Genomic DNA, 21,075 nt, shown 5'->3' with positions numbered 1-21,075 from the left:
CCACAATCTATGAATGGCAGGTACTCCCATTCGGCACCACCTGCAGTCCTTGCTGTGCCATATACGCTCTGCAGAGACACGCACGGGAGCATCCAGACAGTGACCCAGAAGTATTGGATTCAGTGGAAAATGCCTTCTATGTGGATAACTGCTTACAAAGCATCCCATCCACGGCTGAAGCGAAATCACTCCTTGATAAAGTGCGGAATCTCCTGTCCAAAGGGGGATTTGAGGTCCGACAGTGGGCTAGTAACAGAGCGGAGGTTATCCAGCACCTCCCGCCACAAGCTAGGTCCAGTAGCAGTGAACTATGGCTAACGCAGTCTGGTGCTAACCCAGAAGAGCCCACTCTAGGACTGAGGTGGAGCTGCCTACCAGATACCCTGGGGTATAAGCACCGCTCATCCCCGAGTACCGAAACCCCCACTCTGCGCACCATCTATCGGACCCTGGCCAGTCAATACGATCCCCTTGGGTATATCCTGCCATACACAACACGGGCCAAAGTCTTAGTCCAGGACCTGTGGCAGACCAAGAGGGACTGGGATGAACCAATCCACCCAGCTGACCTAGTGGAACGATGGATCTGTTGGGAAACTGAGTTAACGGAGCTCTCTGATGTCCAAATGCCAAGATGTTATGTACCATCCTGTGTTGACCAACTGGGATCATGCCTGGAACTGCATGTGTTCTGTGACGCTTCGGAGCGAGCTTATGGGGCGGTTTCCTATCTTAGAGTGGAGGATAAGGCAGGCCACACCCATGTCTCCTTTGTCATGGCCAGGTCCAGGGTCGCACCCAAGAAGCAGTTGTCAATGCCTAGGCTGGAACTCAGTGCTGCCCTTTCCGGAGCCCAGTTGGCCTCTACCTTGCGAGCCGAGCTCACCTTGCCAATCCAAAGGATCATCTACTGGAGTGATTCGACCACTGTATTGACATGGCTCAAGTCGGAGTCCTGCAGGTATAAGGTGTTTGTCGGGACTCGCATTGCGGAAATCCAAGACCTAACAGAAGTCCAGGACTGGAGGTATGTTGATAGCATAAACAATCCTGCTGATGACATTACTAGAGGTAAAACCCTTAAGGAATTGGCTAAACCCCATCGCTGGAGCTTGGGACCACCATTCTTGTCCCAACCAGAGAACGAGTGGCCGACAGCCCCCAGGCGTGCGGCCCCTCCGCGACCGACTGAAGCTCATGAGTTAAGGAAGTCTGCCCAATGCTACAGCATTTCTACGGAACCAACAACAGCTCTCCCTGACCTAACACAATCCCAAACACTGCCGGATCTGATCACAGCCACAAACCAGACCTCAGATGGGGTGGCTTCTATACCTACCTCCCTCGCGGCAGAGACACTACTCCTCCAGCAAGCACAAGCAGTTAGCTTCCCTGAGGAGTTAAAAGCTCTGAAAGCCGGTAGGGAAGTGGCTAAGGGCAGCCGTCTTCTCTCTCTTGCCCCAGAATATGATCCAATCCTTGGAGTGATCAGAGTTGGAGGAGGCTGCGCCAAGCGGAGGTTTTGGACCCAGATGCTATCCACCCAATTATCCTCGACTCCAGACACCCTCTTACCAGGCTCCTCATCAAGAGTTATGATGAGCGGCTTCTCCACCCAGGGCCAGAGAGGGTCTATGGGGAGATGAGGTGGAAGTACTGGATAATTGGAGGACGAGGAGCCATTCGTAAGCACCAATACGCCTGCGTAGAATGTCAGAGATGGCGGGCCGGAGCTACGGTGCCCAAAATGGCAGATTTACCCCCTGCTCGCTTGCGCCTCCTTAAACCACCCTTCTGGTCAACAGGAGTAGATTGCTTCGGCCCCTTGATGATCAAGTTAGGTCGTCGTGTGGAAAAGCGCTGGGGCATTCTATTCAAGTGTATGACAACCAGATGTGTCCACCTGGACCTACTGGAGAGTTTGGATACGGAAGCCTTCCTCATGGCCCTACGGCGGTTTATCTCCCGACGGGGGAAACCCTACGAGATCCTGGCTGACAGAGGTACGAACTTCAAGGCAGGAGAAGCCAGGTTAGAGGAAGCCTTCCAAGCCATGGAACCCAGCCTCCAGGATCAGCTGATGGACCAACAAAAAAAGAAGAACCGGACATATATCCGGCCAGTTGCCCGACTGATTCCTCTCCCTGAGATGACAGAGGATGGGGAGCAATGAGCCTTTTTTGAGGAATGTGGAAATTAACAAATTTCCGGGGTGGCTGTAGAAAAGGCCCATGGAGTTGGTGGAATACTCCTTTAATTAATTGCCATTTACTCAGCTGGGCCAGGGGCGCTTTAATTAGGTCAGGTGGAAATGTCCAACAGATCTCAACTCCATAAAAGGAGGAAATTGCCATTGCCTGATCTCGCTGCTTTCTCTTCCCTAAATCCATCTGATCCAGAAGTTCTGTGCGTCCATGAATCCACGTAAGTCCACCGACTCTTACCTTTCATCTGAATGATCTGTGGTGATCGGGAGAGTGGGCCATTCAGTTATTGTTTATAGTTATCACCGCGGAGTGCGGCTTGGAGCGCACGCTTCAAACATATTGTGCAATGTGAATTGTTAATAATGACTGCTATGATTTTGATCTTTGATTATGAATTTGATTGTATACATGTTATTTGTTTCCTTTGTGATGCAGCACAGACTACCAGTAAATATACCACTTTATGGTTAAAGGAATTCCTGCCTCAGTCTCATACATTCCTCTGTCACCTGACACGTGACCACCTGTTCACCTTCACTGTCAGTCATCCTACCTGTCCAGCACCCACACAGATTCCACTAATCAGTCCTGTCTGGTGTAGACACAAAACAGAAAACAATCCCCCACAACTCAAGGTTGAAAAACAGGCTACCTAAGTATGGTTCTCAATCGGGGACAACGATTGACAGCTGCCTCTGATTGAGAACCATACCAGGCCAAACACAGAAATACCAAATCATAGAAAAACTAACAGACAACCCACCCAACTCACTCCCTGACCATACTAAAACAAAGACATAACAAAAGAACTAAAGGTCAGAACGTGACACATTGAGTTATTGAGCTTGTTTTGTCTGATTTCATCCAACTGTTTACCTTCCATTTGGGATTTATTGAACATTAGAATGGGCAAAACAAGTGACCTAAGCGACTGAGAGGCGCGCCGGTTCCAATATCTCAAAATCGTCCGGCCTCCTGGACTTTTCACGCACAACGGTGTCTAGGGTTTACTGAGAATGGTGCGACAAACACAAAACATCCAGTAAGCAGCAATCCTGTGCACGAAAACAGCTCGTTGATGAGAGGTCGAAGGTTTTCCTCTTGGATTTTGCCTGTGCTTAGCTATATTCTATTTCTTTATCCTGAAAAACTCTCCAGTCCTCAATGATTACAAGCATACCCATAACATGATACTGCCACCACTATGCTTGAAAATATAGAGAGTCGTACTCAGTAATGTGTTGTAATGGATTTGCCCCAAACATTACACAATGTATTCAGGGCATAAAGTTAATTGCTTTGCCACATTTTTGTTGTTGTATGACTTCAGTTCCTTGTTGCGAACAGGATGCATGTTTTAGAATATTTTTATTCTGTACAGGCTTCCTTTTCACTCTGTCAATTTAGGTTAGTATTGTGGAATAACTACAATGTTGTTCATCCATCCTCAGTTTTCTCCTATCACAGGCATTAAACTCTAACTAACTGTCAACATTGGCCTCATGGTGAAATCCCTGAGTGGTGTCCTTCCTTTCCGGAAACTGAGTTAGGAAGGACGCCTGTATTTTTGTAGCGACTAGGTGTATTGATACACCATCCAAAGTGTAATTAATAACTTCACAATGCTCAAAGAGATATTCAATGTCTGCTTCTATTTTTACCCATCTATCAATAGGTGCCCTTTGCAAGGCATTGGAAAACCTCCCTGGTCTTCACGGTTGATTCTGTGTTTAAATTCCCTGCTCGACTGAGGGACCTTTGTATGTTGTATGTGTTGGGTACAGAGATGAGGTAGTTATTCAAAAATAGTTGCTAAGCTCATTTTTACTCCTGAACTTATTTGGGCTTGCCATAAAAAGGGTTTGAATACTTATTGATTCAATTTGTAAAAATATCAACAACAACAAAAATTATTTGTAAAAATTTCAAAAAACCATAATTCCACTTTGACATTATGCGGTATTGTGTGTAGGTCAGTGACAAAAAAATCTTTATTTAATCAGTTTTAAATTCAGGCTGTAACACAACAACATTTGGAAAAAGTCAAGGAGAGTGAATACTTTCTGAAGGCACTGTATATAGTATAAGCTACAAAAGAAACTTTCCAGTGATACTGATTCACCCAATGATGAATATGAAGCATAGGCTTCTCGCCGGTGATGGCCGATGCGCTTTGCCATGATCTCAAGATAAGACACTAGAGAAAAATAGTTAGCTTCTACAGACAGATTAGTCTTCTCTTTTCAGCAGTAGGCATTTGCTTTAAATTTGAAATTTATGAAAGTCAAACTGACAGCCACAACCAACCATAGACATATAATCCATCGATGGGATGTTCCCATTCAAGTCAGGACTGGCAGCCATTGCTAGTGTACCCATGAGTTTAACGGTCAAAGTGCCAAGGTTAGAAGTTCCAAAATCCTTCCATGGATTATATCTATGGACACAATGCAACAAGCTGCTCTATATTTGGCGCACATGCTGCCCAAATTGCGGCCTTCCCGACTGTAAGTGCTTGTGATAAAACTTAATCCACAGCCATTTATTTTAGAGGCTATTGACCATCTGGAGCAAAATTATGTCTGTTCAGAGAGCATCCCTACCACCAGCACCCCTACTTCCCGCAGCTATGTCCAAGAGGCTGGATAATTCAAGACACAGGGCTCTCTCCCCCACCACAGCAAGGCTCATGGCACGCCCACGGCCTTTGATAGCACCTCTGGAGGCTCGTAGGGTGAAGTCTGCAATGACACAGATCTCTAACCATAGGCCCTGGTTGGCTATACTGTTTGCTAGGAGTTGTTGCATCTCCATAAGCAAATCGTCTTGGTATGCCATCAGCTTTGACATAATTTTGAATGCCCGTACTGAACGTATGGCAGACACATATACCTCTTGGAAGATGGAGGCTGAAAAGCGCTCCGCATTCCCATGGAGGGAGATGCCAGTCTGTGACATGACATAAGGATTGAGGTGGCTGGCCAGCAACGGCTCAACCCTCGGGGGCCAACTCCATATTCTGAATACCCATATTATTAAAGTACTTGGTCTGTACTTTAGTGGTTAGGGTCTTGTCCCAGTTAAGTTGGGCTTCCGCCACACAAGATGGGACAACCGGGAGGAGTTGTTTACCTGGAGTGGTGCGAGAGGGGAGCCTCCTCTCTTCGAGTAAGTCCATTTCAGCACTTCTAACCCCTACGGGTTCGGGCCAGTCAATATTTAGTCTGGATGCTGCCCGTTTCAGACATCGATAAGCCGGTATCTGTAGTTGGGCATTGAAGCTCCGCTGAGGGTAGAAGAAGGCCTTTCGGCTTCGGCTTCCTCTTCCTCCTCTGGGATGAGGTGAGTCATGTCCTCGCTATCATCAATGACGAGGCCACCTTCCCCTTCATTGAAACGCTTGAAGTGCATGCAGTACTTGGGAGTAGCGAGCACTGCTGCTGCGTGCTCTCACCCCAGGAAGACAATACATGAGTCGTATGGGTCTTTGGCTAATAGTGTCATCCAACACAAACGCGGGTGTGCCGGTAGTCTAGCAGGGGCATGAATCCTGCTTGGTTCCCTCCATTCCATAGCAGGGGCAGCAGGTTCCATGGCTCTGAGAAAAAGTTTTCCTTGAGTGAAATACAAGCTAAGTAGCGTCAGCCACGTGGCCCATAGCCTAGCTAGTTAGTACAATGCTAGCCGGAGAAAGCGCATGCTTACTTCGTCTGTCTGTTTGAGCTAAAAACTAGTCCTTTGTGAGGTTAGCTAGCATTCCAGCTAGCCAAGTTAGCTGTAGTCTCACGGCGTGGGCTACCCAAGTCTCGATAGCTAGCCTGTGACGCTAGCTATGAGCAGTCAAAAATGTATTATAGCGGAATCAAAACTACTTTTGGTCAGTACTCAACATTATCGACAGGATCTGGGGTCCTACATTTGGCAGCATGAACCTCGCGGTTCACCAGAGAACAGTTCAGTAGGATGACAGAAAATCTAGTCATGCTTAGGAGAGCTTCAGGAGTGATCAGGAATGATCAGAGGCAGCACAAGGGGCCTCTTATAAAGAGGAGAAGGCCTCACCTCATTCGCCAATCGACCTGTCTGTCTCCAACAGACGCTGCAATTTGTAGCCTACTTCCATTAGAGAATCCACCGGGGCGAATCTCAATCAAGTGAAATATTGAGAAGATCTATTTGAAATAGAACTACATGTGACATATTTTGACATCTCAAACTATAGATGTATTGTTGATATGTGACTCAATAACTTCTACAAAATGTTCCCATAAGTTCTCAAAAGTACTTTGGGGCAAATTCTGATCCAATCCCTCTCTCAGTGATCTCAACTCACCTGACCAAGTCAGTCATACAGGAACCCACCACCACCACATCGAAAGCCTCCTCCGTCATGGTCTATTGGAGAGAGACACACAGGAGGCAATGGATACTTTAGAGATTTGTTTATTGTTAGCTTAGCTTTAAGTACAAACTAAATTATTACATTTGTCACAGCTTCCCCTTTGACCCAGCAACACACTTTTCAGCAAAGGTTACTTAGGCTCGTCATTAAGAGTCTGGTCAGACATTTTTATAATTGGAGCCAACATGAGTATAGGAAAATATTTATTGTAATGTGATTTAGGGGTTTAAAAACATTTTACAGAATTAGCTGGTTCTTCACACATTTTTAGAACTATGCCTAGGCTAATCGTAGAGTATACTCACTGCTAGGGGCATTTCAAGCAACAATAACATATCATACTGAAACTGCACTCAAAGGAAACTCAGTCTTTGCCATATTACCATGAATTGACTGGAACAAGGTAAAAATAGAGCATTCACAGCTCTCTCAGAGTTGGACAGGTGCCAATCTAAACCCAGCGATTATTTCAATGCTACACCACGTGACTGAACACAGCCCAGAAAAATCTTTAATTAATTCAATCCTTGGCATGTATTAGAGTTCATGCTTGTCTGTTAATCTTTTCAAATCTCCTCCTAAGCAGTAAAAAGGCTCAGAAAGCCTGGCCGCTGGCTCTAGGACAGCTAGGCTAAATTCTCCCACATTTCTGAGCATATTGTCTTCTAGATGTGCTACCCCTATTGCAGCAGAAACAATTTTAGCAAGCATGTCCGACCACTCAAAACAGGGGGCCCCCTCTCACATTCTGGTTTACTTGCATAATGAGTTAAGTCAACTTCTCAGTTAGCCTACTACAACCTGGTCTTTCTTGACAAAACAAAGGGAGCAAAATTATTTTTCATTGGGTTAAACTGACACAAAAGGTGATATATTCATGGAGATTAGCCTAGGCCTAGTTGTGTCGTAAGGATGGACATGGAAAGTGTATGACTTGAAAAAGTGTCAATAAAATAAACTATAAAATGATGCAATGGGGGTAATTTAGGCCTACTTTATATTACAAAAATGTAGACATTTTCAAATCCTTTGTATCTATTTTTAGAAAAAGCTGAGGGGATGATAGAAGCCGGAATGTAGTGCTTCAACTGGAAGCCAGTGGGAGAGAGCGGAGGAGCGGGGTGACGTTTGGGAAGGTTGAACACCAGAATGCGGCGTTCTGGATGAGTTGTAGGGGTTGGCAACAGGCAGGGGAGCCCAGCCAACAATGGTAATCCAGATTGACAAGTGCTACACTGAACAAAAATATAAAAGCAACATAGAACCATTTTGAAGATGTTACTGAGTTACAGTTCATAAACTCAGCAAAACAATAGTCATTTTTTTCAGGACCCTGTCTTTCAAAAATAATTCCGTAAAAATCCAAATAACTTCACAGATCATCATTGTAAAGGGTTTAAAACTGTTTCCCATGCTTGTTCAATGAACCATAAACAATTAATGAACATGTGGAGTAGAGGTCAACCGATTATGATTTTTCAACGCAGATACCGATTATTGGAGGACCAAAAAAAGCTGATACAGATTAATCGGCCGATTTTTATTTCTTTATTTGTAATAATGACAATCACAACAATACTGAATGAACACTTATTTTAACTTAATATAATACATCAATAAAAATCCATTTAGCCTCAAATAAATAATGAAACATGTTCAATTTGGTTTAAATAATGCAAAAACACAGTGTTGGAGAAATAAAAGTCCAATTTGCGCCATGTAAAAATCCAAAAAGCAATTTGGTTTAAATAATGCAAAAACACAGTGTTGGAGAAATAAAAGTCCAATTTGCGACATGTAAAAAAGCTAACGTTTGAGTTACTTGCTCAGAACATGAGAACATATGAAAGTTGGTGGTTCCTTTTAACATGAGACTTCAATTATTCCAAGGTAAGAGGTTTTAGGTTGTAGTTAATATAGTATTTATAGGACTATTTCTCTCTATACTATTTGTATTTCATATACCTTTGACTATTGGATGTTCTTATAGGCACTATAGTATTGTCAGTGTAACAGTATAGCTTCCGTCCCTCTCCTCACCCATACATGGGCTCGAACCAGGAACACATCGACAACAGCCACTCGAAGCAGGGTTACCCATCGCTCCACAAAAGCCGCGGCCCTTGCAGAGCAAGGGGAATAACTACTCCAAGTCTAAGAGCGAGTGACGTTTGAAATGCTATTAGTGCACACAAAGCTAACTAGCTAGCCATTTCACATCGGTTACACCAGCCATTAGGCTGATAGGCTTGAAGTCATAAACAGCGCTGTGCTTGCAAAGAGCTGCTGGCAAAATGCACAAAAGTGCTGTTTGAATGAATGCTTACGAGCCTGCTGCTGCCTACCATCGCTCAGTCAGACTGCTCTATCAAATCATAGACTTAATTATAACATAATAACACACAGAAATACAGTATGAGCCTTTGGTCATTAATATGGTCGAATCCGGAAACTATCATTTCGAAAACAAAACATTTACTATTTCAGTAAAATACGGAACCGTTCGGGATTTTATTTAACGGGTGGCATCCCTAAGTCTAAATATTATTGTTACTTTGCACAACCTTCAATGTTATGTCATAATTACGTAAAATTCTGGCAAATTAGTTCGCAATGAGCCAGACTGCCCTAACTGTTGCAAATACCCTGACTCTGCGTGTAATGAACGCAAGAGAAATGACAAGGACTGCCCGTTCCATGATCTCGCCATCACGGTTGACAACTCCATTGTGTCCTCCTCCCAGAGCGCTAAGAACCTTGGCGTGATTCTGGACAACAAACTGTCGTTCTCAACTAACATCAAGGCGGTGGCCCGTTCCTGTAGGTTCATGCTCTACAACATCCGCAGAGTACGACCCTGCCTCACACAGGAAGCGGCGCAGGTCCTAATCCAGGCACTTGTCATCTCCCGTCTGGATTACTGCAACTCGCTGTTGGCTGGGCTCCCTGCCTGTGCCATTAAACCCCTACAACTCATCCAGAACGCCGCAGCCCGTCTAGTGTTCAACCTTCCCAAGTTCTCTCATGTCACCCCGCTCCTCCGCTCTCTCCACTGGCTTCCAGTTGAAGCTCGCATCCACTACAAGACCATGGTGCTTGCCTACGGAGCTGTGAGGGGAACGGCACCTCAGTACCTCCAGGCTCTGATCAGGCCCTACACCCAAATAAGGGCACTGCGTTCATCCACCTCTGGCCTGCTCGCCTCCCTACCACTGAGGAAGTACAGTTCCCGCTCAGCTCAGTCAAAACTGTTCGCTGCTCTGGCTCCCCAATGGTGGAACAAACTCCCTCACGACGCCAGGACAGCGGAGTCAATCACCACCTTCCGGAGACACCTGAAACCCCACCTCTTTAAGGAATACCTAGGATAGGATAAAGTAATCCTTCTCACCCCCCTTAAAATATTTAGATGCACTATTGTAAAGTGGTTGTTCCACTGGATGTCATAAGGTGAATGCACCAATTTGTAAGTCGCTCTGGATAAGAGCGTCTGCTAAATGACTTAAATGTAAATGTAAACAATTTCACCTGGTTAATATTGCCTGCGAACCTAGATTTCTATTAGCTAAATATGCAGGTTTAAAAATATATACTACTGTGTGTTGATTTTAAGAAAGGCATCGGTGTTTATGGTTAGGTACAGTTGTCCAACGTTTGTGCTTTTTTCACAAATGCGCTCATCCCCCAGCGTTGCATCGATTATATGCAACGCAGGACACGCTAGATAAACTAGTAATATCATCAACCATGTGTAGTTATAACTAGTGATTATGATTGATTGATTGTTTTTTATAAGATAAGTTTAATGCTAGCTAGCAACTTACCTTGGCTTCTACTGCATTCGCGTAACAGGCAGGCTCCTCGTGGGTGCAATGAGAGGCAGGCGGTTAGTGCATTGGACTAGTTAACTCTAAGGTTGCAAGATTGGATCCCCCGAGCTGACAAGGTCGTTCTGCCCCTGAACAAGGCAGTTAACCCACCGTTCCTAGGCCGTCATTGAACATAATAATGTGTTCTTAACTGACTTGCCTAGTTAAATAAAAAGGTATAACATTTATGTATTTTTTACAAAAAAAAAAAATTGCCGCCCAAAAATACCGATTTCTGATTGTTATGAAAACTTGAAATCGGCCCTAATTAACCTGTTAAGTCGACCCTCTACTTTTTCGAACATTCTGTTAAAAATCGCGCAACATTTCAGCGCCCTGCTACTCATGCCAGGAATATAGTATATGCATATTATTAGTATGTGTGGATAGCAAACACTCTGACGTTTCTAAAACTGGTTAAATCACGGCTGTGACTTTAACAGAGCGTGAGTTTCATCGAATAGCGCAGGAAAACCTGATCACTGAAAATGGAAATAAATATCCTTGCGCTTACTTCCAGGAAGTGTTCAAAGTGAACCGAATTACATGAGACCGAGGTTTCAGCGCCTACAGCTACCACACGTTGTCTAGAGTCTTGTCATTTGATTCGCAATTGATTCTTGGTCTAACCGGTTCAAGGGAACTCCTTCCCTCCGTTCTCCGACCGGATGTTTTGGTCGAGCTCTCTCGGCCATGTTTTTTTTCAGATGACACCTATAGAAGTTACATCGCCTCCTGATGAATTTTATCGCTTATTAACGTGTACTAATACCTAAAGTTGCATTACAAAAGTATTTCGAAGTGTTTTGTGAAAGTTTATCGTCGACTTTTTGAATTTAAAAAAATGACGTTACGTTATGAAACGCTCTTTTTTTTTGTTTATCATACAGTCTACATAGAACGATATCTAGGCTATATATGGACCGATTTAATCGAAAAAAGACCCAATAGTGATTATGGGACATCTAGGAGTGCCAACAAAGAAGATGGTCAAAGGTAATGAATGTTTTATATTTTATTGTGCGGTTTGTGTAGCGCCGAATATGCTAATTATTTTGTTTACGTCCCCTGCGGGTCTTTTGTGGTGTTACATGCTATCAGATAATAGCTTCTCATGCTTTCGCCGAAAAGCATTTTAAAAATCTGACTTGTTGCCTGGATTCACAACGAGTGTAGCTTTAATTCAATACCCTGCATGTGTATTTTAATGAACGTTTGAGTTTTAACTAATACTATTAGCATTTAGCGTAGCGCATTTGCATTTCCAGAGCTCTAGATGGGACGCCTGCGTGCCAGGTAGGAGCAAGTGGTTAATCGGCCATCCCGATTAATTGGTCGACCTCTAATGTGGAGTGGTCGTTAAGACACTAACAACTTACAGACGGTAGGCAATTAAAGTCATAGTTTGCTGAAAATGAGAAGACGTTTATAAGGAAATAAGTCAATTAAAATAAAATCATTAGGCCCTAATCTATGGATTTCACATGACTGGGAGTACACAGACACCTTAAAAAAGGTAGGGGCGTGGATAGGGCAGTGGAGGTCACACAATTCTGTCAGCTGGTAACTGCTGGTCTCACGGTAATTGACCGTTAATTAACAAACACAACTGGCTTCCACACATAGCCTACAAGCTACTGATGCAGACCTTTTGGTACATCTACATTTTAAAAAGTCTAATAAATCCATGTAATATAGTCTACACATTCATAATAAATCCATTATTTATTTTAGACAAGTCTAAAGAAACATGATATGAAGAAAATGTAGTCTAATTCAGAAGAACAGAATAGCATACTAGTCCTTATGTTAGGTCCTCATCTGGCTATGGGCTACACAAGTTAATTTAGCAGACAAGATCTTCTTAGAATTCCATGGCATTATTTATATTATTTTATAGCATAAGAATACAATTGAACAAAGCTGATTAAATTGAAAGGATATTTCCTCCAAACGATTTGAGGCAGTGAGCACATGAAGCTATTCTGTGTTCAGCGTTTAACTAATAAATAGGTACTCCTACAGTATATGCTTAATTTAGAGTTATTAATGTAACTTTAGTTGTTCTACAAACGATGGGCTATATGTTTAGATGTTTAATACGTTGTAAGGCTGCATGATGCTTTGTAAAAAGTTGCATGAAAGGCATGAGCTCTGCTTTGTTTTTTTTTTGCGCAGGCCGTACACACTTCATCAGTCTCTCATTCACAATTTGACAAGCAATTGATGTCTTGAATTTCCCGGCGGCATCAGCTTTGTGTTGCCGTGAGAAATAAATATTCCAAATGCAGTCTGGGACAGTTGTTTCTAAAACTAGACACTAATGTACTTGTCCTCTTGCTCAGTTGTGCACCAAGGCATCCCACTCCTCTTTCTATTCTGGTTCGAGCCAGTTTGTGCTGTTCTGTGAAGGGAGTAGTACACAGCGTTGTACGAGATCTTCAGTTTCTTGGCAATTTCCCGCATGGAATAGCCTTAATTTCTCAGAACAATAACAGGCTGATGAGTTTTTAGAAGAACGTTATTTGTTTCTGGCCATTTTGAGCCTGTAATTGAACCCACAAATGCTGATGCTCCAGATACTAAACTAGTCTAAAGAAGGCCAGTTGTATTGCTGCTTTAATCAGACAACAGTTTTCAGCTGTGCTAACATAATTTCAAAAGGGTTTTCTAAGAATGAATTAGCCTTTTAAAATGATAAGCATGGATTAGCTAACACAACGTGCCATTGGAACACAGGAGTGATGGTTGCTGATAATGGGCCTATGTAGATATTCAATACATTTTTATTTTTCATTTTTAAATCAGCCGTTTCCAGCTACAATAGTAATTTACAACATTAACAATGTCTACACTGTAATTTCTGATAAATGTGATGTTATTTTAATGGACAAAAAAAGTGCTTTTCTTTAAAAAACAAGGACATTTCTAAGTAATCCCTCTAAGTAATTTCTAAGTAAAATTTTGAACAGTATTGTCGATAAAAATAATAATATCACATTTCCAAAAGTATTCAGACCCTTTACTCAGTACTTTCTTGAAGCATCTTTGGCAGCGACTTCAGCCTTGAGTCTTCTTGGTTATGATGCCACAAACTTGCACACCTGTTTTTGTGGAGTTATTCCCAAACTTCTCTGAAGATCTTCTCAATCTCTGTCAGGTTGGATGCAGAGTGTCGCTGCAGAGCTATTTTCAGGTCTCTCCAGAGATGTTTGATCAGGTTCAAGTCCGGGCTCTGGCTGGGCCACTCAAGGACATTCAGAGACTTGTCCCGAAGCCACTCCTGCGTTGTCTCGGCTGTGTGATAAGGGTCATTGTCCTGTTGGAAAGTGAAACTTCGCCCCAGTCTGAGGTCCTGAGCACTCTGGAGCAGGTTTTCATCAGGATCTCTCTGTACTTTGCTACGTTCATCTTTTCCTTGATCCTGACTAATCTCCCAGTCCCTGCCTCTGAAAAACATCCCCACAGCATGATGCTGCCATCACCATGATTCACCGTAGGGATTAGCAAACGATCCTCGTTTGCTAAGTCAAACGACACCGCTGGTTCTGCTCACACTGCCCTACCCTGTGCTCTGACCTCTTTCTCCCCTCTCTCTCCAGATGAAATCTCGCGTCTTGTGACGGCCGGCCGCCCAACAACCTGCCCGCTTGACCCTATCCCCTCCTCTCTTCTCCAGACCATTTCCGGAGACCTTCTCCCTTACCTCACCTCGCTCATCAACTCATCCCTGACCGCTGGCTACGTCCCTTCCGTCTTCAAGAGAGCGAGAGTTGCACCCCTTCTGAAAAAACCTACACTCGATTCCTCCGATGTCAACAATTACAGACCAGTATCCCTTCTTTCTTTTCTCTCCAAAACTCTTGAACGTGCCGTCCTTGGCCAGCTCTCCCGCTATCTCTCTCTGAATGACCTTCTTGATCCAAATCAGTCAGGTTTCAAGACTAGTCATTCAACTGAGACTGCTCTCCTCTGTATCACGGAGGCGCTCCGCACTGCTAAAGCTAACTCTCTCTCCTCTGCTCTCATCCTTCTAGATCTATCGGCTGCCTTCGATACTGTGAACCATCAGATCCTCCTCTCCACCCTCTCCGAGTTGGGCATCTCCGGCGCGGCCCACGCTTGGATTGCGTCCTACCTGACAGGTCGCTCCTACCAGGTGGCGTGGCGAGAATCTGTCTCCTCACCACGCGCTCTCACCACTGGTGTCCCCCAGGGCTCTGTTCTTGGCCCTCTCCTATTCTCGCTATACACCAAGTCACTTGGCTCTGTCATAACCTCACATGGTCTCTCTTATCATTGCTATGCAGACGACACACAATTAATCTTCTCCTTTCCCCCTTCTGATGACCAGGTGGCGAATCGCATCTCTGCATGTCTGGCAGACATATCAGTGTGGATGACGGATCACCACCTCAAGCTGAACCTCGGCAAGACGGAGCTGCTCTTCCTCCCGGGGAAGGACTGCCCGTTCCATGATCTCGCCATCACGGTTGACAACTCCATTGTGTCCTCCTCCCAGAGCGCCAAGAACCTTGGCGTGATCCTGGACAACACCCTGTCGTTCTCAACCAACATCAAGGCGGTGGCCCGTTCCTGTAGGTTCATGCTCTACAACATCCGCAGAGTACGACCCTGCCTCACACAGGAAGCGGCGCAGGTCCTAATCCAGGCACTTGTCATCTCCCGTCTGGATTACTGCAACTCGCTGTTGGCTGGGCTCCCTGCCTGTGCCATTAAACCCCTTCAACTCATCCAGAACGCCGCAGCCCGTCTGGTGTTCAACCTTCCCAAGTTCTCTCACGTCACCCCGCTCCTCCGTTCTCTCCACTGGCTTCCAGTTGAAGCTCGCATCCGCTACAAGACCATGGTGCTTGCCTACGGAGCTGTGAGGGGAACGGCACCTCAGTACCTCCAGGCTCTGATCAGGCCCTACACCCAAACAAGGGCACTGCGTTCATCCACCTCTGGCCTGCTCGCCTCCCTACCACTGAGGAAGTACAGCTCCCGCTCAGCCCAGTCAAAACTGTTCGCTGCCCTGGCCCCCCAATGGTGGAACAAACTCCCTCACGACGCCAGGACAGCGGAGTCAATCACCACCTTCCGGAGACACCTGAAACCCCACCTCTTTAAGGACTACCTAGGATAGGATAAGTAATCCCTCTCACCCCCCCCTTAAGTTTTAGATGCACTATTGTTAAGTGACTGTCCCACTGGATGTCATAAGGTGAATGCACCAATTTGTAAGTCGCTCTGGATAAGAGCGTCTGCTAAATGACTTAAATGTAATGTAAATGTAAGTGACACTTGGCATTCTGGCCAAAATATGTTCAATCTTAGTTTCATCTGACCAGAGAATCTTGTTTCTCATGGTCTGAGAGTCTTCAGGTGCCTTTTGGCAAACTCCAAGCGGGCTGTCATGTGCCTTTTACTGAGGAGTGGCTTCCATCTGGTCACTTTACCATAAAGGCCTGATTGGCGGAGTGCTGTAGAGATGGTTGTCCTTCTGCAAGGTTCTCCCATCTCCACAGAGGAACTCTGGAGCTAAGTCAGAGTGCCATATAGGTTCTTGGTTACCTCCCTAACCAAGGCACTTTGCCCCCGATTGCTCAGTTTGGTTGGGTGGCTAGCTCTTGGAAGAGTCTTGGTTGTTCAAAACTGCTTCCATTTAAGACTGATGGAGGCCACTGTGTTCTTGGGGACCTTCAATGCTGCAGCAATGTTTCGGTACCCTTCCCCAGATCTGTGCCTCGACACAATCCTGCCTCGAAGCTCAATGGACAATACCTTCGACCTTATGGCTTGGTTTTTAATCTGACATGCACTGTCAACTGTGGGACCTTATATAGACAGGTGTGTGCCTTTCCAAATCATGTCTAATCAATTGAATTGACCACATGTGGATTCCAATCATGTTGTAGAAACATCTCAAGGATGATCAATTGAAACAGGATGCACCTGAGCTCAATTCCAAGGTATTTCTGCTTTTATCACAAGTGATAATACTCCATTTACAAGTAATAGGCAATTATTGTCACCTAACAGACCATTCTTGGTTTAATCTTGTCTTTGCATATACTAAATAATATATGGATGAAATTGGTTTTGATTTAGAAATGGACCATTATCATGTCTCGAAATGGGCAGGGTTATAAATAGTGAATGGAGGTCACTTTCCAGTGGACCAGTCCCTCCTGCAGCAAAGCACCCCCACGACATGATGCTGCCACTCCTGTGCTTCACGGTTGGGACGGTGTTCTTCTTCTTGCAAGCCTCCACCTTTTTCCTCCAAACATAACGATGGTCATTATGGCCAAACAGTTCTGTTTTTGTTTCATCAGAACAGAGGATATTTCTCCAAAAAGTACGATCTTTTCCCCCATGTGCAGTTGCAAACCGTAGTCTGTCTTTTTTATGGAGATTTTGGAGCAGTGGCTTTTCCTTGCTGAGTGGCCTTTCAGGTTGTCGATATAGGACTTGTTTTACTTTGGCTATAGATACTTTTGTACCGGTTTCTTCCAGCATCTTCACAAGGTTCTTTGCTGTTGTTCTGGGATGGATTTGCACTTTTCGCACCAAAGTACATTCATCTCTAGGAGACAGAACGCGTTTCCTTCCTGAGCGGTATGGCGGCTGCGTGGTTCCATAGCGTTTATACGTGCATACTATTGTTTGTACAGATGAACGTGGTATCGTCAGGCGCTTGTGGAGGTCTAGTTTCTTTCTGAGGTCTTGGCTGATTTCTTTTGATTCTCCCATGATGTCAAGCAAGGAGGTGCTGAGTTTGAAGGTAGGCCTTGAAATACATCCACAGGTACACCTCCAATTGACTCAAATGATGTCAATTAGCCTATCAGAAGCTTCTAAAGCCATGACATCATTTTCAGGAATATTACAAGCTGTTTAAAGGCACAGTCAACTTAGTGTATGTAAACTTCTGACCCACTGGAATTGTGATACAGTGAATTATGAGTGAAATAATCTGTCTGTAAACAATTGTTGGAAAAATGACTTGTGTCATGCACAAAGTAGATGTCCTAACTGACTTGGCAAAACTATAGTTTGTTAACAAGTAATTTGTGGAGTGTTTGAAACACTTAGGTTGGAGTCATTAAAACTAGTTTATGTAAACTTTCAACTTCAACTGTAGTAGGCCTAGCCTATAGAAAGCGGTTGGGTTACTCTTTCTAATAGAGGCCACCACTCTGTTCAGCTCTAATGAAGTGTTTGATAAGATTTTTGGTTACATTTGCATTGACATCAGAGTGATTAGAGGGACAACAAAGTGGTGAGTACCAGGCAGTTAGCAAGTTGGGTAATCTACTAATGACCATCAGCAGCATCAGAGCTTGGAGAAGAATAATTACCGTGTTTAAACAGTGACGTGGAATTTGACTGCCTTCATGGCTTGTGACCGCCGGTGTGGCGGTAATATGGTCACCATAACAGCCCTAGGCGTGGTTCAGAAAACCAGTCAGTATCTGGAGTGACCACCAGTTGCCCCATGCAGCGCAAAATATCTCCTTTGCATTGAGTTGATCAGGCTGTTGACTGTGGCCTGGTGGAATGTTGTCCCACTCCTCTTCAATGGCTGTGCAAAGTTAATGGATATTGGCGGGAACTGGAACAATCTGTCGTGCATGTCGATCCAGAGTATCCCAAACATGCTCAATGAGTGACGTGTGGTGAGTATGCAGACCATGGATGAACTGCAACAATTTATGTTTCCAGGAATTGCGTACAGATCCTTGTGACATGGGGTTTTGCATTATCATTCTGAAACATGAGGTGATGGCGGCGGATGAATGTCACGACAATGGGCATCAGAATCTCGTCACGGTACCTCTGTTGCATTCAAATTGCCATCGATAAAATGCAATTGGGTTCATTGTCTGTAGTTTATGCCTGACCATACCATAACCCCACCACCACCATGGGGCACGCTGTACATAACGTTGACATCATCAAACCGTTTTCCCACACGACGCCATACAGGCTGTCTCCCAGCTGCCCAGTACAGTTGAAACCGGGATTAATCCATGAAGACCACACTTCTCCAGCATAACAGTGGCCATCGAAAGTGGTTGAGAATGGTAGAGAAATTAACATTCTGTTAATTAACATTCTCTGGCAACAGCTCTGGTGGACATTCCTGCAGTCAGCATGCCAATTGCACGCTCCCTCAAAGCTTGAGACATATGTGGCATTGTGTTGTGTGACAAAATTTAGAGTGGTATTTTATTGTCCCCAGCTGTTTAATCAGCTTATTGATATGACACACCTTTCAGGTGGATGGATTATCTTTGCAAAGGAGAAATGCTCACTAACAGGGATGTAAACAAATGTATGCTCAACATTTTAGAGAAATAAGCTTTTTGTGTGTATGGTACTGGGATTTTTTATTTCAGCTCATGAACCATGGGACCACCACTTTATTTGTTGCATTCATTTTTTTTGTTTAGTATGGTTTGGGACTCACTCCACTCCATCAGGTTATGGCAACTTCTCATTGAGAGGGGATCAATGCAATGATGGCAATTAATGATTAAAGCCACACTGACACAGTTTGACCCAATGTGAATATAGGATTTTTTGTTGATGTGATTCCTAACAGCATCTGTCCTTGTCTTGTGCCTCACCAAACTCCATCCAATTAATTGTTTTGAGGAGAGAGTATGCAAGAAATCAAGTTTCCCCCTAGGATTCAAGCCTTTCACACACTGTCTGGGCATGACGGTAATTAATCAGTGTTTCTCCAAACATTCCTAATTTTTCTAGACATAGCACGAGTAGCAAATCGGTGTCCTGGTGTTCCAGTCCATTGTCATTTTAGTTTTACCTCCATTGTGCAGTCTTGTCTTGGTGCTTATTTCTGTGTTTTTGTTCATTGTGAAGCTAGAAACAGAGTTGGCTAGCTACTACAGCACATATTAGGCCAATAGAGGCTTGCTAGTCAATAGCTGGTTAGGAACTTTGGACCAGCTGTGAAATAGGCCATACACAGCATTCACTGTTGAAGATTAACTTTAGTTTATATGGTCCAAGTGTTTGTTATTGCCTATTATACAGCAGGTGAGTCTAATCCTGAATGCTGATTGGGTAAAACCGCCTTCCTGTCGGTGTCTATACGACAATTTACCACCAGCTAACTCTAATGACATTAAAATGCCTATTTACACCGTTCCATCTGACTGCGCAATCCACTGTCTCATCTACCCAGCCAGGCACTTTGTAAACTTTATCTCCACAAAAAAAAGCATTTAGACATCATCTCACATTTCCTTCAGACTAACATTTAGTTTTCAACAGAGGAGATTTGTATAAACCTTGCCATCTTATCTGTATCTTTCGACATTAGCAACATTGTTTCAATATTCAAATTCGATCTCCTGCTGTCCCATAGTAATGAACGTGTTGGGAGTCAGGACGAGAGAGCGTTTCTCACCCAGTCGAAATCATGAATCAGCTGGTATCATTTTTATGGATATATACAAAGAAATGTCAATTGACAAAAGGTCAAACGAAATGAAGTGCGGTTAGTTTGCAGTCTTTCCAGCTTCACTTTGAAGTGATTGTGTTAGCTGTTTTGTTGGCTAGCTCCTCTGGACGTGTCCTGACGAGTGAGCATATTGTTATGGATGTATCCAAATAAATGTCACTAGAAAACAGCCTGAGCAAATGTGTCTACTTTGCTGTTATTCTGCCTGCACTTTTTTGATGTGAATAAGTTAGATGTAGTTGATGAGCTAACAGTACGGCAATGGAACATTTAGAACGAACGACTGGGTCGCGTCCATAGATACAGAACTAAAAGACTGAACGACTGGGTTGCGTCTCTAGCAACCGAACCGATAAAACGAGCAACTTGGGTGGCAACCCGAGATTTGTTTTGGGACTATAAAACCAAATCAAATTGTATTCGTCACATGCGATGAATACAACAGGTGTAGACCTCACAGTGAAATGCTTACTTTCAAGCCCTTAACCAACGATGCAGTTTTAATTTAAAAAAATAAAAATAGAAATAACAAATAATTAAGGAGCAACAATAAAATACCGGTAGCGTGGCTATATATGGGGTCCTGGTACAGAGTCAATGTGTGGGGGCACGTTGTGGAAGGATTAAATAGTATGAATAAATTCATCAAAATAACATTTAATGAAAATACGTAAATCCATGTTAGAATATGTTGGCAACCCGTTGTATAAAAGTGATAAATGCCCTCAAAGCCGGTGTTTGGAGGAAATATTGGCACGGTTTGCCCCTCGACGTCTAAGGTGTAACAACACCAATTTATCCTCCAATTTATCCTCCCAACACTGGCTTCTTGGTCATTATGAATACTATTATTAAAAATACTTTAAAGTCCTACTTAAGTCGTTTTTTGGGGTATCTGTACTTTACTTTATTATTTACATTTTTGCTAACTTTCACTTCACTTACATTCCTAGGGGAAATAATGTCATTTTTACACTATACATTTTCCCTGACACCCAAAAGTACTTGTTACATTTTGACAAGAAAACATTGGTCCAATTCATCCCTGGTCTTCCCTACTGCCTCTGCTCTGGCAGACATATTAAACACAAATGCTCT

The 21,075-nt window shown here is 43.8% G+C and overlaps 1 protein-coding gene across 4 annotated transcripts in view; it reads right to left on the bottom strand.

The window, feature by feature from the left end:
• The window catches only part of rbks (ribokinase), an 84,736-nt gene that overhangs the window by 62,775 nt on the left and 886 nt on the right, over positions 1–21,075 (bottom strand). For 2 of the 4 annotated variants that reach the window (XM_046366381.1, XM_046366383.1), the window contains one exon: positions 6,541–6,602. In XM_046366381.1, coding sequence (XP_046222337.1) covers positions 6,541–6,599 — 59 coding nt within the window. In that variant the 5' untranslated portion in view covers positions 6,600–6,602. Of the gene's footprint in view, positions 1–6,540; positions 6,603–10,433; positions 10,470–21,075 lie in introns of those variants that run through there. The other 2 variants (XM_046366380.1, XM_046366382.1) reach the window with 2 other exon arrangements.

The sequence above is a fragment of the Oncorhynchus gorbuscha genome, linkage group LG10, assembly GCF_021184085.1.
Source record: "Oncorhynchus gorbuscha isolate QuinsamMale2020 ecotype Even-year linkage group LG10, OgorEven_v1.0, whole genome shotgun sequence".
Classification (NCBI taxonomy): domain Eukaryota; kingdom Metazoa; phylum Chordata; class Actinopteri; order Salmoniformes; family Salmonidae; genus Oncorhynchus; species Oncorhynchus gorbuscha.
Note: the sequence above shows the minus strand (reverse complement) of the source record. Positions and strands in the feature narration are given on the sequence as shown.